The 17,951-nt window shown below is 39.1% G+C and overlaps 1 protein-coding gene across 3 annotated transcripts in view; it reads left to right on the top strand.

Moving 5' to 3' along the window:
* JMJD1C (jumonji domain containing 1C) overlaps nucleotides 1–17,951 on the top strand; it is a 158,675-nt gene that overhangs the window by 50,705 nt on the left and 90,019 nt on the right. For all 3 annotated transcript variants that reach the window (XM_040564439.1, XM_040564438.1, XM_040564442.1), the window contains exon 2: nucleotides 399–563. In XM_040564439.1, the coding sequence (XP_040420373.1) occupies nucleotides 399–563 (165 nt within the window). The remainder of the gene's footprint in view (nucleotides 1–398; nucleotides 564–17,951) is intronic.

The raw sequence follows: 17,951 nt of genomic DNA, 5'->3' as shown, positions 1-17,951 counted from the left end.
TTTGGTTGATTAGTTTGCATTAATTATTTTTAAGTATGAGAAATATTTGAACGGATAACGGGAAGTATTCTCAAAATGTACTTATATAAATAGCTGTATGTATTGAATTATTCTAGCAAGTATTTAGTGTTACACTTCTCTTTCATGCTATAAGACATCCAATATTCACAGTAATGTTTTGGCAAATGTACTCTTTCTCTCTTTAGCACACATGCTCTAAGAAAAAATTCTATGCAGGAACTGAATTAATTATATCATTTCAATACCATAACAGTAAAAGGGATAATATTAAGCTCTTACATTACATTTTAAAACACGTGCTTTCAAAAGTGCATGTAGATGAGCACATGCTGAGTACATGTAATAACGTACATCTTCCTGCTTTTACATCTCTTCAGGTATATGTGGAATTTGATGACCTTGAATGGGAAAAGCGAGAATGGGTTAAAGTTTATGAAGATTTTGCAACCTTCTTGGTGGAGTACCAGCTGGTCTGGGCGAAAAGAAAGGACCCAAGCCAGACTCAGGGATCAAAGATCAAACAAATTCAATGGCCTGCATTGGTAAGACACTTGAGCAATCCTGTTTACTAAATGATTTTGATCTCCGTAATGCTATCCTCGGGAAACTGTCTAGTTTACTTCGGTCACGATGGTGGTGGAAAGAGGTGAGCATGGAGGGGGAAGAGGGTAAAAAAAAATAAATAAATATATAAGAAGATATTAATAAATCACGCTTGGTTGAAAGGGTGGGTGTGATATGTGATAAGTCATTCATTTTTGAATCGACTTAGAGCATGGCAAAACTAGTCTGAGTGACACAGTAGAACTATTGTCACTTTGCGTAGTTAAAGGATTTTATAAATATTAACTTAGTAGCTGGCAACATATGATCTGTTCTGTGGAAGATTGAAACTGAGGTGAAAAATAAACCCTTAAACTTGTAACACCTTTTTTTGTGGGAGCTGAATTTGAGTCAAAGTTCAGAAAGGTGAGAAAAGTAAACAAAGATCAATAAAGTGACAATTGCTTTCCTGGCTTATGAGGTGATACTTGTGACTCTTCCTCTCCCTGGATCAATGCCCAAATATAAAGCTGCTGAGAGAATTGCTAGGAGGTTCTGTTTGTTTTTGACACGCCTTTAGGTAGACCTGATGAATATCAAGAATCTGATGAGATAATCTATTGAGGAATGACTGTGTATTCCTTTTTTTTTGCTCCAAAAAAAATTGTAGTGCTGTCAAAGTCTTTAGAAGATCAGTAGATATGAGACTTAAGGAACCTGTTGGTATTTTTCCACTGTAGAGGGTTGGGAAAGATTACTGAAATTGTCAGGTGAAAAGGAAGCTCCCCCAGGTTTGTCAAAATGGTGAAGAGAATGGGAGAAGTGTTAGGTATATTTGACGTTAAGTTCAGTGTCTGTAACTTCAGTCCTGGGTTTTTATAAATTTGTTGTTGTAATGGATTTAGATATTTTTTTTCTCTGGATCTTAGCTGTGTCTCTGTGCTTCGTTTAAGTATTCCCTTCATGTTGTTGTCTCTGAGGACTTTCTAAAATATATGTGTATTTCTCTGGAGCTGTGGCTAGAACTGTCATTCTGAATGTTATGAGGCAAGCTGTTCAAGGAATGTTGGTGGTAGCATAGACACACAAATGGTTTAGGATGGGACTTTTTTTTTCTCTTAATATTCCTACTTGACTCATTTATGATGTTTTTGTTAATGTGTGAAATGATAATACTTTGGATGTACAGGATCTTTCACATACTTGCTTGCACAGGCAAATATTCTGTTTCATGTTATTAAATTCTCGAGCAAGAATTTGTAATTTTAGAGTCGTGTCACTTGCTCTTTGAAACTACCCATGTCTTCTTGGTTGAGATCAGTATTTTAAAATCTGCTAGCAAGCTAGAATTTATTATCTATGTACTTTATTTTACATCCACCTCTTGTTTTTACATTTCAAAAACAGATTGAAATCATATAGTCCAAACTGGGGCTCAAACAGCTTGGTAGGTCACAGTTTCCAGATGCTAAAGAAGACGAGGTCTCAGCATTTGTGCCTGGCCTGTTTGCAATTGTTCTAACAATTGTTTTCTGAGTCAAACCCTCTGGTCATCCATCCCCGTTCCAGAAAACCCATGTTTGAGGGAAAGTACAGATACAGAATATTTACTCAAATTAGAGCAGATGCCTTCCGTAGAGACCTCCCAGAGCTCTGCTCCCTATCAAGAGCTGCACTGAGCATTCCAGGCCTCTGGGAACAGGGAGGGTGCCCAGATTGCCATTGTAATTCTGTTGCTTCTAGACTATCTGAACACTCTGGTGTAGCGAAGTGGGTGACTTCTATAAAGGGGCTTTTTTTTTTTTTTTTTTTTTTTTAAGTCAGAAGAAAGCTCATTAAAAATGGAGAAGTAATGGAAAAAGTAGTAAAAATGTTGATTGCCAACAGCACTTTGATGTGAAGTCCTCAGTGTGGATGTGACAATGCATGTTTTCTGAAAGTTGAGTCCTGGCATAGTTACTGAATGAGAAGTCTCAACCTTTCTCACGCATGCAACCATACTGGAAAGTCATTCATGTATTTGACAATCTTGTCATCTTATTAAATACCAAAATAAAAGTTTCCGGTATAACTTTATTTTGGATGCAGTCCATATGCAGCAAAGTAATATTTAGGTGTATTTTATGTAGTATTTTCTACATCATCTTTGCCTTATTAATGAATGGAAAGTGCTTGTTTATTTAGATGCTAATCACCTTTTGTTTTGCTCTTCTTTGATTAACATATTCTGTACTTACCATATGGTGTTCAAAACTGATCAGAAGATAAGGTCTGTAATTTCCTGTGGGCTTTTCTGGGGGCAATCATCACTTCACAATTACTGATTTCTTTTAGTATTCATTGTGTGATACAATGCAAAGAGCACTTCATAGATGAAATTGCTAGAATGCAGCTTGGTCACAACACCTCCTGGTTGGGATGCCTGAGGTGTAGCTGCTACTGGGAGCACAGCTTCTGCTGACCTTGTCTAGCTGTGCTCTTAAGATTATATTCCTTTCAACCAGGTGCTGAGAAAGAAAGGAAATGAGAAGTATCACCTCTTTCGCCTTGTTTAGAAACTGTAACGTAGACAGGGATAGATTCTGGAGCTCAGTTTCTTTCACTATGAGATTCTTGTTTCTCTTGGTTGGGTTCCTGCCTCCTTCACTCCAGAGGTGGCAAATTGACAGCAAATGAGCCTAGAGTCCCACTGGTATCAATGTGCTTCACTGTATCAGGGTCGCTGACAATGTTCACTAGATACCTGTGAAAACCTGTGTGCAAAGGAAAGGAGGTGTAAGGCCTCGACCTGTTCATGCCGTAATCAAATGCTTTTCCTTCTTGTGAAGATGATTCTTCTGGACAGATTGAAGAAGAACTTCCTGGCTGCCTAGCTGACTGCTGTAACTGCAAGCCACCCTGCAGGGTGGCTTCTGGAGCTAGTGACAGAGGTGAGCACAGCACAGTATGTGAATGCTCACACAGATGAAGCTTTAATGGCACTGGCTCATAAATAGCTTTACAGGAACGTAGGCAGCATTAGCCGCAGCATTTCTGAGTTCAAGCCATGCTCAGCTTCCTGGGTACCATAAAACCATAGAAGAAAAGATTATCCCTATCTTAGAGAGCTTACAGGCAATGTAACAAACAAAAGTCAGTGCAGGTAAAGAGAGAAGCATAAAGACAGTGATGACAAGTGATGTCAGCCTAGAAGTTAGGGAGAAGTGTTGCAATTAACTACTGGAGATGCTCTACAGATGTGAATGCAGAAGAAAACTTCTCTGCCAACAGGGTAGCATGGGGAAAATAGTACAGATTTTGAAAACATAGCAAGTGTGTAGTAGAAGTGTGTCTTTCCACATTAAAGGATTAAGAAAAGTAGCCTGTATAATACGTTGAAATTGAAGGCATCAGCTTAGTTTGATAAACAAGGGGGCTACAAATAAATGATACAAAAAAAAGTGACAGGCTCAAAGTGATGGGCTAGGAGAGTTGCTAATACTTTATAAATGAGGCAAAATTGCTTTTGAATTCTTCGGAAGACAACTTTTGAAGCAACTGAGATTATAAATTTTTTTTGATCTGTGGGTGGAAGAGAAAAGTTGTATTTTAGGGTGATTAATTTCTTCTCCCTGATTTAGAAATAGTCTGGGTATTAGGATGTTACAGATCCGTGATGAAGTCACGCCTATGATACAGTTCAGTCTGAAGGCTTGAGTGCGATGGTGTCTCCTTAGCAGCCAACGAGGGAGACGGAAGTCAGTGTGTGGGCAGGGTAACAACGAGGAGCCAAGATATTAATATGGACCAAACAGGATGATTTTGTGAGCTGTCAATTTTAACTTAATTATTCACTCTCCAACTGAACATAAAAATATCTAGAAATAAAGTGTAGAGGGAAAAAAAGAGGGAATTAAGGACAGAAGCCACAAGAGATTTTTAGAGAATGGTAAAATAATGTGGAAGACAGGTTTAAGGTGATAGACTACCTGGGAGAGCACACCAAGGTGGAAAACTAAACTGTAGGTTCTTTTTAACAGCATCAACTTTGTGTTCAAAGAATAGGAAGGTATGGACTGAATTCCTCTTTTTTCAAATGATTTTATTTAGGAAGAGTATTGGAAACTTAATAACATACAGAAATCAAAGTTTACCTTTGAAGGTCTACAGATAGAAATGAAAGAAATTTTAGGCATCCATCTTAAAGGACATGTTCTATCATTTTGGAAAGAAAATAAGGGAAGAAGGGTAATTGAAAAAGTAATTAAGATTAAATGAGTTTAAGATGGATAGATTATGGTAGGTTTTTGAGGAAAAGGAGCCAGGAGAGTGCAAGAGGCTGGAAAGAAAAGGATTGGAATTGGAGGCAAGGGAAAGTGAATGCATTGAATGGGAGAACACATGAGAAACTGCTGCACTTGCAGCAAGAATGGAAGAGACTTTTGTAGGACAGGAGAAGAAAAAGTGTTTTTATTTTGGCCATTTCCTTTTGGAAGAAACTGGCAGTCTTCTGTGGGGTAGAAGCCAGAAGAAGAAGGATGGAATGATTTGACAGAGTCAAATTCAGTGAGAAGTGGGATGGGGGAGTGGTTCATTTAGCTGGAGGGACAGAGCTGGATACCTGGGAAGGTTATGTACAGGCACAGATGGTCGTCAGGGTCTTTGTGTGTTCTGCTGGATATGGCTTGTTTTGTAAAGTACATGGTGCCTGTTATAGCTATAAATAAAACAGTGCTGTCTCCAGAGTTTATTTGTAAATTCAGTATAAGCTCATGTATAATAAATCAGAAGAATCCATACTAATTCTCTAATGGTTTGAATATGGAGACTGAGCTTCGCTAGCTTTACAGCACTCAGCTTGTCAAACCAAGAGATTTGCACTATGGTCTCAACTAGTACAAAGTCCTGCAGTAACTCTATCACTTCCAGTTCCAGGGTTGGCATACAGCAAGAACCAGTTCTCTTCCAGTGGTATATTTCTGAAGAATATGTATTTTAAAACTAAAATGTGTTTAATGAGGAGACCCTGAATATGCTCATCGCCTAAGGAAGGATGGCTTTAGGAGCAGCTCAATTCCCCAGCCCACCAAAAAGAAAAAGTGTATGTGTGCTTGCCTGACTTTTTCTTGGAACAAGTGAAGTCATTGCTAAACCAGTGGCTTGGGAACAGTCTTTCCTGGGACTCTGCCCAGGGCTCTGTGAGAATACAGAGCTTTAGCCAGGCTTGTAACAAAACCAGGGACAAAGAGTGGTTCTTCATTGGTGCTCAGTAACTCTTTCGCAGGGTGAGAACCCACAGCTGATTTACAGGGAACAGTGCCAGTGGCACCCGTGGGACCATGGGCCTTGGGTCTGACCATCATGCTAATGAGGAGGTCGTCCTGCAGAAGGAGATGAGATTTGTTCTGGGTGCTAGAGGATGCATTTGTTCTGGTTAGATGTGAACAAATCCACGTGTTCACGTGCTGACTAAGTGTCACAGTACTTGGTGGCAAAATTTAAGTTAGAAGGTTTGTGGATGTGTTGAGGATAGACTCATCCTCTGACCTTACGTAGCCTTTTCCACCTCCCTCCTCTCCCTCTATCCTAGCTGTCACTTGCAGAACCCTTTTGCCCGATCACCTTCTGCTTCAGCTGGCTTGATTATGATGGATTATCAAGCAAATGCTTATAACCTGTCACTTCATTGGCATTTATGTCACTATTCAAGGAAAAAAAAAAAACCACCAAAAAACCCAGTTTGAACACCCACCTTCTGCAGAGCTTCCAGATAGTCTTGAGACAAATTTGTCCTTATTTTTGGCACAATGATGGAAAGTAGAACATTCATTGTTCATTCCTTTTAATACCATGGTGCAACACAACTTTTTCAATCTCTCAAGAATTTGATTTATTTAATGCCTTGATGGCCTAATTTTAATGTTTTTAGCAAACTTCTTTTCTGTGTTGGTCCTATGAATCAGACTGGTGCCTTTCAAAGTAAGGAGTTAATTTAGATACTGCTAACTTGCCCCCCCTGCATACTCACTCATTTCACTGTGGCCTCTTCTCTTCCCTCTGCACAATGGAAAATAAAGTATACGTGGGTAGATACTGCAATTAAATCAGTAGACGTTCAAAATATTCCAGCAGAAAGAGAGAATAAATTCACGAAAGGGATTACTATGTATGTGGAAGGTAAGAAAGAGAGAAAACTCAGTCTCCAGAGTCGCGTGAATTTTTTAAATAAATAAAAATGAAAAAACCCTAAGGATTTCTCAAATTCGAGGGCAGGAAATATTTGCAGGGGAGCCAGTGAAAAACTGCAAGTGGGATTTTTTCAGCTTCCCCATACCCTGTGTCTGAATTTCATTGCTTGTATCCCTTGCTAATCTGGGATTATGATGAGATATATACAAGAGAGGAGAAAATGCTTGGAAACTGTCAGCTGCTTAGGAGAGATTTAGGACAGTTATAGTTTGGGGAAGAGAAAATTTAAGTAACTGACTCAGCAGAGCGTAAGTGACCTGATTTTTGCTGCATTGTGAAAGACAGTAACATGCAGAAACAGCACTTGGAGATGGTTCAAAGATTATTTTGCTGGAGTGTGCGTTGCTGTAATGTTCCCACAGAACATCAGCGTCTCAAGCAGTACCACAGCCCGCCTGTGTACTTTGGCACTTGCTCTTTTTAAACTACTGCTTACTGGGAGCCAGTGCTCTCCACACAGGCTTCTAAGCAGAGGCCATTACCTTCTCAGGACGTGCCCCAAATGAACAGCAATAAACTGAAATCTGTCTCCCCAGATGCTCCATTGTGAAATACAGGTATTGTCCTACGGCACTCGGGAGAAGAGTGCCGGAGTGGAAAGCCACGCTGCAGGGAGGGTTTGTACGTGGCCTTCTTGCTCACTTTACACTACTGCAAGCAATTGTTTGTTCCCAAGTTTTGTCTGAAGGTGTTGCCTAACAGCAAGCTTGTGCTTTTTGGTAGTGGTGGTGTTTTACTTTATTGCTAAATTTGAACTTCTAGGTAATAAAGACCATTTTTGGAGAGGATTTAGTTTTCTAAAAGCATACTTCCATACATAAAATATGTAGGCTGTATTTTGTAATTAAGTTCTATGCAGTAATTGTTTTTAATGTCAAATTCATTCCAGAAGAGTGCTGGAATTCCAAATAAAACAGTGTGTGTGGTGGTCTTTTTTGTTTGTTTTGTTTGTATGTTTTAAAAAAAATGTTAGCCTTAAGGTAGCAGCACCCCCAAGTTGTTTTGATCATGTGGGCCTGGGAGTTGCCATTTTGGCAGTTCCTCTAGAGAAAGCTTCTTTAGTATGTCACAGCATCCTGGAGATCTCTATAGTTCGGATTGCTTCCTGCTGGTAAAGCATTTCATTTTGTTCTCCAAGGATTACACAGAATAACTCGATATTGTTTATCATCCTTCAACTGTAACATTAAGCAGTGCTCCCAGTTGACTGCACTGCTGTCACTTGCACCTGTTCAAAAGACGGCGATGAAATACTGGTGGTACTTCACGTATATTCCTATAAAAGGTACAAATTGAGTTTTATGAGGTTCCATCTTCAAGCTGGGCAGTGCAGGTTGCAGTAGCAGAGCAGCCACGGTTGCAGGAAGCTCAGTGCAGGATACCTGCTTGCATATTGATTTTTTTATCTGGTGCTAAAACCTATATTGCGGTGGTTGTACTGCTGTTGAAATCCCAGTTAGCTAGCTCAAAGTTAGCTTCATCAGATAAGAAACCCAGAAGCTATGCTGGAGCCTCTGGGATGGGCTGGGAAGTCTTAGTCTTTGATTTTTCATAGCATTTATGAGAACAGATTTTCCATTTGTGCTGAAGGAAACAAGTGGCTTTGTAGCCCTGTAGATCATCTGAACTTCTTGGAACTAGAAGCATCAGCTCAAGTTTGGAGATGCAGTAGTGAGAGAATACAGGCACGTGGGTACTGCTGGCTGTTTCAGCACAGTATTTTGGAAATCCAACTTTCCTTTTTTGGAGGAATAACTGCTTGCAGCGCCTTTTGTGCATCTCCATCAGTCTGGTCACTCTGTCTGTTTGTTGCTGTTTATATAAATGGTAACACAGATATTATAAAAGTATAAGCTATGTATTATATATCATATGTATGTGTTTTTATATATGTGTATATACAAACACACGTATATAAATAACAATAATAAAGTCTCTGACCCATACCTGTTGAGAAGGCTGTACAGCGAGGGAAGGATGTCAGCATGGTACTTGTCCTCCATCCAAATGGTGGCTGCCCAGGATGAGCAAAGCTGTGCCAGAAGACTTCCATCGACAAGCAACTGCTCGGTGTTTTTCTTGTGATAGTGGGGAGGAGCAGCTGGGTTTTACACCTGTCAAATCCACTTGGCAGCTAATTTTGAAAGCCACCCACTGTTAAAATCTCCACTGCTGCTTCTGTGCATTAATGACTTGTCAGCTGTGCAGTACTGAAGCACTGCTCTCTTCATGCTGACTTGAGTAAGATGACTTATGGAAGGCATAATTAGAGTTTTATGAGTTTTTTTTTTTTCTCCTTTCCCAGAATTCCAGCAGCTTCTGCTGGGTTTTGTTGTGAATCCCATGATGTGCTGTCTCAATATCTGCCTTCACCGTATAGCAGCACGGAAAACCCACCCAAAATGCAAAGCACGTTTTCTGAAAAAAAACTGCTATAGTTTGTACATCCATATTTGGATACATATGGCCTTGTGCAAATAGAGTCTGTTCTATTGTAGCTGAGACATGGGAGATTCAGGGTAAAATCAGTGTCCGGATGAAGCCAAAATGTTACAGTCAGGGCCATTTCACTAGGCTAGGTTAAAAGTTCTGCATATTGCAAAGTGCCCAGAATCTGAAGGAAGCTTTTTGACCACCTGAATATTGGTTATTAGCACATAAACGAGGCAACTGTTTCCTCTGAGTTTATCTTTTCTATGGACTCCATATGGCATTTCTGTCGTGTTATAATTGTATCGCCTCATTTCAGCTTCTTGGTCCACTCTAGAACCAGTACCCATGAAACAATATTCTCTTGATTTCTGGGAATTTCCATAGCACTTTTTTTTTAATTTTATTTTTTTTTACAGAAGTAGCAACAGGAATTCTCACTGTGTAGGGATCCTTCATGGTTTTGAAGAACCAAGATAAGTGGTGGTGCAGGATCTTGTATTGCACGATTGAAGAAGAGAATTGACAACGTGGGTTGTGGAAGACTTCGGTCCTTTGAGACCTTGTGGTGAGGTGTTATTTGGGGAAAACAAGAAAATTGAATTGAAAGGATGGTTTCATCACCTCATGGGGTTAATATGTTTCTTGGGCTGCTGGTATGTTGTTGGGAGGAAAGGGTTGTCTCCTCTGTGATTTTGACAGAGCCTGGAAAAATCTCACTCTGCTGCCCAGAATTGGAGCTCAGTAATGCGATGGTAGTCATTTTTAAGTGATGTCGCTCCATAAACAGGCTAAAAACAACATCATCAATGAACTAACTTTCAGTTCAATCTGCTACAGATGTGGTTTTGCAGCAAATTTAGTCTATTTTTCACTGCTGAAAGGGACGGTGCTACTACTGCCACTTTTCTGTACTTTTGCTAAAAAAACAAACAAAAAAACCCACCAAGTGCTTGTGAGGTAGGCAGGGATATATGTGAAAATGAGGTGCTGTTGTTTATTACTGTTTGTTACATGTTGTCTGTACTTGAATCATATTGATCGTTTTTGCTTTATTATATTTTGATTTCGTTGTGCCATTCTGTGCTCTTAGGGCTCTGCAGTTGAAAAAAAGCTTTTACAGCAAGAGATCTCAGCTAGCTGCCATTAACAGAAACTTCTCTGCTGGAAGATGTTGCAGGCTTTCAGTTACATTAAAACAGATTACATCTAGTGCTTGTAGCAAAAGGCAGTCTTAATTTCTTCTTTGTCATAGACGCTAAAACATTGTAAATGGCTTCTCCATGATGAATTTATCATGAACGACCTGTGTTTTCTTCATCATATATGACAGGTTCTTGTGAACCACAAAAAGACATATTCTCCACAGTAACCTCAAATACTGTGTAAGTTGTTCCAGCAATAACTCGATGATGTATATCTGCTATTATTTTTAATTTATATTAGCTTGTGGAAAAGGCTGAACATAAGAAAGTAGTTCAGGAAGGGCCTGCCAGCTACAGGTACTTACCTGCATGAGGATGCTAGCTGGGATAGGATTGGTGATTTACAACTTTAGTGTCTACGGTTTCAGGTAACTTTGTTTTTTGACAGGGTGACTCGTTCTTATCTTGTGAAAACCAAGCTGTAAGTAGTAAAACCAGAATGTCCTCTGTGCCTGGTTTCATTGTCATAACAGCAGTCTCCAGAGGTGCTTGCCTGTTCCCTACAGGTGTGTGTTTATAGGGAAATATGTGACTTCCTGAACTTCGTGTTGCAGTTGATAGGGATTTCATCAGTGTTTGGGAAGCCCTACTTGGGTTTGGTGGGTCTGCACGTGTCCCGGTTGGACAGGAGGAGCAGAAGCCGTGGTTGTGCACAGGTCAGTCCACTGGCGATGAGGAGGAGTTAGCAGGTGATTAGGCCATCAGAACCGGCTAATTGGAATTATGAGGGAGTATTAATGGGGAGGGTGGAGGAGGAAGCTGCTGAAGGCAGACTTGTTTCTTCCAAGCAGATTTTTTTCTTTCCTTCAATAGAAGAAGAAAAATGTTTTTACTTTGTGCCCTATCCAATCACCTGTAATGGGTTCAAGGTCCATTTTCTCTGTGAGCACGTTAGAGGCTAGGGCTGGGAGCGTATTGTTTTACCACTTCCTTTCTCGTGCCCTCAGATTAACACCCTTCCAGCCGTGGGCCAAATCAGGAAGTTGAGTCAAGGGTTACACATGGCAAATACACTTTCAATGACTCCTTAGAAGAAAACACAAAAACTTAAACTGAAGATGTTTGCATTTTTCTTTGGAATGTGTCCCCTACAAGGATATGGTGTCTGTCCTAAGCAAATGAAGAACAATGCTGAAACCATTTAATTTCTTAAAATTAAGAAAAATTAATTTCTTAATTTTCTTTTAAGATCCATTAGGTATTGAGAAACAGCCACTCTGTTATATCTGTGGTTTTACAACACTTCTGCCTTTCTACCTTCTTCGACATGGAATATCCATGTAAACGAGGGCAGGACATAAAATCAAGTGTTTTATATTTTTCTGTCATATCTGCTCTTACTTGCAGTAAAGCATAGGGGTTGCTTTTACAATAGTTATTGGTAATTCTGTAAGTTACTTTATCTTAAATTTTTAGCATGCATTGCAGGTTTAAAGAGCTATTACATAAACCAACATCTTTAATACCTGTAAGGAAATCAATGTAATGCTAAGAACTGTCAATGTAGAGCTATATAAAGCCTTTAGGAACCAAAACAATTCCAGAAAGATATTCATTAGAATGACTTTATAAGCAATCAAAATAGTCCATTAGTCTCAGGTTCAGATTCTTTTATTCCATTGATTAGGGAATGGACCTTTGTTTGAAAATAATATCCTTTAGCAGTAATTAATATTTTACTAGAGAAACATGGCTGACCTCAACTAACCCTGAGTAAGTCAGACTTCTTGTTTACAAATAGGTGAATTATTCATGTGAATAAAGAAATAGTGTTTATTTTTTGTCTACTGACTGTCATAGGGTCTACACCAGTCATGGGCAGAAAAAAGTATTTTATTAATCTTTTTGGTCTTTTATTAGCTGCTTTTGTCCTCCATTTTGATTTCTTTATGAAAAAGATTTGGTCTATTAGTTAAACAATTGTCAGAAACTTACATGAAACCTCTCAATATTCAATTTTTGAACAGAATTGTTTAAGAAAAGAAACAAACCATTCTTATGCATAATGAAAGATTTTTCATCATTCTGAAAAACTCTTGAACAAGTATTTTAATTTGAAATTTCTCATCAGTTCTGAGACTAAGTCATTGGGTAAGTACCTTGTTTCTTTTTTTAGAAAAGATGCACAATTATATTTCTTTTCATGACTTCAGTTTTAAATGGCTTTGAAAAATTCTTACGTATTTCAGTGAAAAGCTTTGCTGGGATTTTAAATACATATATTGAATTGGTACAAACTGTATTAGTGCCATCACAATAGGAATACAATACTGTTTTGTAGAGCTGACTGAAGAGATGCCTTTTGGAATCACTGAAACACTTGGCTGAATCCTGAAATGAGCCCAATAGTACTTACTATAGTTGGTTGATGAATTTAGCTATTTTGAAAGTATAATAATAAAGCTATGTATTTACATGAATACAACCAAAATCCATTAATGTGCTGTATAGAGGTTTTTTTACATTAATTTTGCATTTATGAGTATAAGAGTCTTTTCAGAGAACAACGTTTGCATGCAGTTTGGTATATTTGGCTGGAGTAGGCTGTATTTTTCTCTAACCAGCTACCTAGTGGCTCTGTTACCAAGCTAAAGTGTGCTGATTTTTCTATTCATCCAGGTATGGTTTACTTATAGTAATTTACTATTCTAAGCTACAATAGTTTTATTACCCATCATGCTTTAAATATTCTTAATGATTCATAAAACACTTTAAAAAATTGCTTTTAAATTTACAGCGGGCTTTCTTTTCATGTCTTTATCAAAAGTACTACTGAAATGCCAGGATATATCTTTGTAGCTTCCAGAAAGGACAGTTTAAAGATGCATCAAAATGCATTCATTCCCTTTTAGAAACCTTTTTAATAATGGATTGTGTACATGAAGAGGTCTCAGTACCTCTGTAAACAGCGGCTACAAATTCGGTAGCATCAGATCCTTACTAAATTTTGAGGCACGATGCTAATAGCTTTAGTCCTGAAGACTTGGGCAGCACCTTCAGCTTTCAGAGTGTATCCTTCAGATGGAGATTTCTTAGGACAGACCTAATCAATACTCTTTCACTTTTGGGACAAGAAACATTTTTTTTAATTTCAGAGCTGGTAAAGAATTCTCTTTTTATCTCTTATTGGTAAGTGAAGCAAGAGATATTTGAGCGTGGTCATCTTTTAAGATTCATGGTGCAATTAATTCCTACGTGGAAATTGAGTAATATTCGTGGCCATTTACTGAAGATTGTGGAGGAATTGCATTGTCAGGGAAATCTTTTGGAACCTTGTTGTACTGGAAATAATATAAAAATAAAATGGAATCACTGTGCATTTATTTATCAAGTACTTAAAACCTTGTAGATGTTTTTCTACTTTCTGGTAAGATAATAGCTCCTGTCCTGTGGCAAAAGCATTATGGAGTTGGGATTGCATCAGCATTTGTTTGTAGCAAACAATAACTTGTCAGGCATCACCTAGAAAGACTTGTATGAACCTCAACTAAGCGCTGTTGAGTTTGCTGGTGAAGCTGGCAGCAGACAGCAGTAATATCTGACCGGGCAGGGTTGGTGTGGTCCTAGCAGAATAATGTGTTTGACTTGATTTGCAGGTGAAGGGATTGCAGATGATTAAGTCTGACCAGTATGTGCAGCTTGTAAAGAACCTGCTGTGAATTTTTCTTCACTTCTTTTCGTCCTCTTCCAAAAGGTAGAAATGCAGATCTGTTGTCTTTCTGAATGTGCAGCGATTCAGGCTTCTTTTGGACATGCTTAGTCTCAGATGAGCTTTTCATAGAGAAGAAAACAAATTTTCATAGAGAGGAAAACAATATTTACATATTTTCAAATGCTTTCTTACTAACAGTTTGGATTTTCTTTCTGTTTTATATATATTCTCTATGTTGGCACTTGATCTGTATATATAAGTGCTGTGGTATTCATATTACTTGAAGATGAAGCTTACAGTTGTGCTTGATGGCATTCTTAATTGATGATATGTTTTTTCTACAATGAGCTATTTTCCTTTGTTACTATCAAAATACCCAGTGAACTGTGATTAATCATATTTTGGCACAGGGCTCTGAAATGACTGCCACTGCCGTAGAATGTCGATTTCGACATCTTTGGCTGCTGCAATTGCACAATATTTTAATGATAGACGTACTTGGAGTTCCTTCAATACAAATGACATTATTGGCACATATAACGTTGTATACTAGATTATTTATTAGAATAACCACTGTACCTTTTATTGGGCTTTTAAAACTCTCCTCCAAATATCTAAAACAAGCTTGTTTTTGAAGAGGCAAAGTGACCGATGTCATCTCTTTAAACTTGACAAATGCACGCACGAAGTATAAATGAAAGCGGAAAGGACAACTGTTCCAAGTGTCCAGACAGGGAAGGTTAGCTCTATTGGCTGTCATTTCACTGATGCTATATCTGTCTGCCTTTTTGTAATGTAGTGTAGGACATCCTTAGCTACCAAGAGAATTAGTAGAACTTGAAATGATTACAGGTTCTGCCATCTTGTTTTTGTATAATCCCTGTTATACAGAGGTTTCTGTTTGTGTTGTTTTAAGCAAATTTTGGATAGCAGAGGAGACAGTGATTTTTTTTTTCCTCCCTCTGCAAGTTTTTGTAGGATTCAAGACATTTCCCTTGATATATTCATGGCATTTTAACATATGCTTTAGCTAATGTATTCACAATGTTGCACTGACTTCTTGTTTTGTTTGCTTTTTGTTGTTTAAAGAAAGTACAGGTCTGTTAATCAGCTATGGATGTTTTTGGCACAGTTAGGCTGTGAAAGGTAGTCAATACTTCCCATTGGGAAATGTTTTTCTTTAACATATATTGATGGTTTTTCACTGGTTCTAACTAGGGTCTTAGCATATACTTCGCGAATTTAAAGCGCCAATGATAGCTTGCTTTCCTAGTACAGTTTCAGTATAGTTCTTTAATGTAATGTAATCCAGATTTTTGCTAGTTGCCTTTAGAGATTCTCTGAAATGAACTGAAAGATCTGTTTATTTTCATAAATGAGAGATGAAGATGGGAGATAACAGGAAAGTCATTGCAAGATTTATAAAACACAATACATTCTGAATACTGTTATGTTGGCCAGCAATAACATTTTGACTACAAAAAGTAAATGAAGAAAAACCAGTAACTGTTTGTATCAAATTTCTTATGGAAAATAACTTATTAGGCCAAAGCAGATACTTGCTGCTCACTAGAAATCTTCTTTTCAACCGTGGTACAAAACTGCGAAGAGCAAAAGAGTACTGGTAACCAAGTATGTGGGTAAAAACAGCAGTTGTAATTTATCAGAAACTGAGGCTTATTTCCGCAGTTTTTATGCTAGATATGAGAATATGGGTATAAACCACACACAAATTAACTGTAATAAGTAAGACTAATCAGTCTTTCATTTTTTGTTAAAGCAGGGGGGTCTTCAAACAGCCTTCCCATCAGAGTAGCTGAGATAAGAAATAATAATAAAAACAAGAAACATATGCAACATGATTTTCAATCCTGTGTGTTTTCATCAGTTGTATTTCTTGACCAGTCGCTTTATCATCATGCTCTTCCAAGTCATTTATTCTGCACTGATTCTATGTTCTACAGTGCATTGGCTGTCCTGTGTCATTGACTGTAGCTTGGATCTCCCGTCACTGAATCTTTCCCCACTTCCCCCCTTCCTTGTTGGCTTTGATTGGTTCACCAGCTCATGTTTCTGCCTCTCCTGCCTTGCAGACAAAACCTGCGCTCTCTGTTCTTTACATCTTACTGCTCATTGACCTGTCTTGCAAGTTGGTCACTGTCTGAGGGACAAGCTTGCAGGTGGGAGAAGTTGTGGAGAGGGGGAAATAAGATTGTTCCAGACTGCAGCTAAGTGATCAAACTCCTTAGCAAAAATTTCATCTTTATGCTCTACGTGGAGAAAGGCCAGACTTCTCGCCACACAAACATGGAGTAGTGCTCTGCCCTGAGATTAATGGGGAAGTTTGAGATCTGAGTCATTTCTCCAGACTCATGCAAGCAATGATTTGCAGCCTGTCAGGAGCGTCAGGCTCAGCTTGCAACATGAAGGCTGGAAAAGTAATTTTATTACTGAGCAGTCATTTTCTTGAGTAGTGTTGTGGCAAGACATGAGGTGGGTTGTCATTTCTTAGGATCCCTGGTTGTGGGAATAGGGAAGACTTTTTTGTCTTTATCTTGGCTGATTTCCAGTTCTGATAAGATTTTAGCAATCGTCAAAAATTTTGACTATGTTAATCTGTATCTTTTGTCTACTGGGCTGGCTGCTCAGCTGGGAAAGGAGGGTTCAGTCACTTCTCCTTTTGCCCCCAGGATGTGCTGCTTGTTTTGACCTAAGAGGCTCTGTCTTGCCGTTTCAAAGGAGATACCATCAGTAACAAGATAGGTGTGAAAGTGGTAGGGTTGTCTGCTTGAACTGCTCATATTTGATTCCAAGTTATGACTGGTGCCTGCTTTAATTCTCTGCAGCTGTTTGATAAAACTGCAGGCAATATCAGTGCTTCTAGAGCTGCCAGAGGGGCTTGTGTTGGGATAGAGGTTGCTGGCAGGAAAGAGGGAATTGGGAATTCAGCAAAGGAATAAAAATAAAAAAAAAAAAGTGGGTGTGAGGGGTATTGGGGAAGGAATGCAAACATGGCAGCGTAGTTGTGCTGTTTGCCATTTTTTCTGGTTGCTTTGTTTTTTTCTCCTGTTGTTTCAGCATCAGCTTTTGTTTGTCTAGATTGAATTTATCACACCAGACTCAATCTCTAGGAATTGCTAGTAAACTTTCTGTTGCTACCTGTAGCCAGAATGAGGTATATGCTAACATATAGGCATTTTTCAGGCAAGTGACTGCCAAAATATAAGGTCATCATCATCCAAATTCAGAGGGCTGATGCAGAAGCTCACTGGTGTCGAAAGAGGGAGTCTTTGTGCTCACATCAGCAAGGAGAGACTGAAGGTGGTTCAAGTGATTGTGCTCTTTCACTGCAGCACGTATATCCTGCCTGCTGGGTTAAATACTGCTTGTGGTAGCTATTGCCTCCATCTTACCTGTGAAAGGAGGGTTATTGCTGCCACAGAAGATGGCTGATCAGAAGAGAATGGAGTCCAGAGGGCTTTTCCTTTCTCTCCACTGTGGCAATGTTTTCATGCTGTCACTTTTGCTGTCCTCAGAGGAAAGGATGTGGGAGAGTCCCTCGCATTGATCCCAGGCAGGGTGCTGAATCAAGGAGTGGCTGTTGAGAGGAGCGTACGCGTTTGTTTGCAGAGAGTCCCAGGTTAGCGGTGACATACCTGTACAGCCTTCGGCAGAGCTCTTGGAGGGCAAACTGAGAGCAGGTCGCTGCCCCTGCCACTACCTCTGCCTAACAAAGACTGATGAGCTGGGGTGGTGGGCGCACACAGAGCAGGGTTGTTCCACAAGTACTTGGCAACGTGATCTTGGTTGGAGGGATCACTGATCCCTTCTTTGTGTATCTTTCACCTCCAACAAATGTGATGCTGAGGGGA

This window comes from Cygnus olor, chromosome 7, assembly GCF_009769625.2.
Source record: "Cygnus olor isolate bCygOlo1 chromosome 7, bCygOlo1.pri.v2, whole genome shotgun sequence".
Classification (NCBI taxonomy): domain Eukaryota; kingdom Metazoa; phylum Chordata; class Aves; order Anseriformes; family Anatidae; genus Cygnus; species Cygnus olor.
Note: the sequence above shows the minus strand (reverse complement) of the source record. Positions and strands in the feature narration are given on the sequence as shown.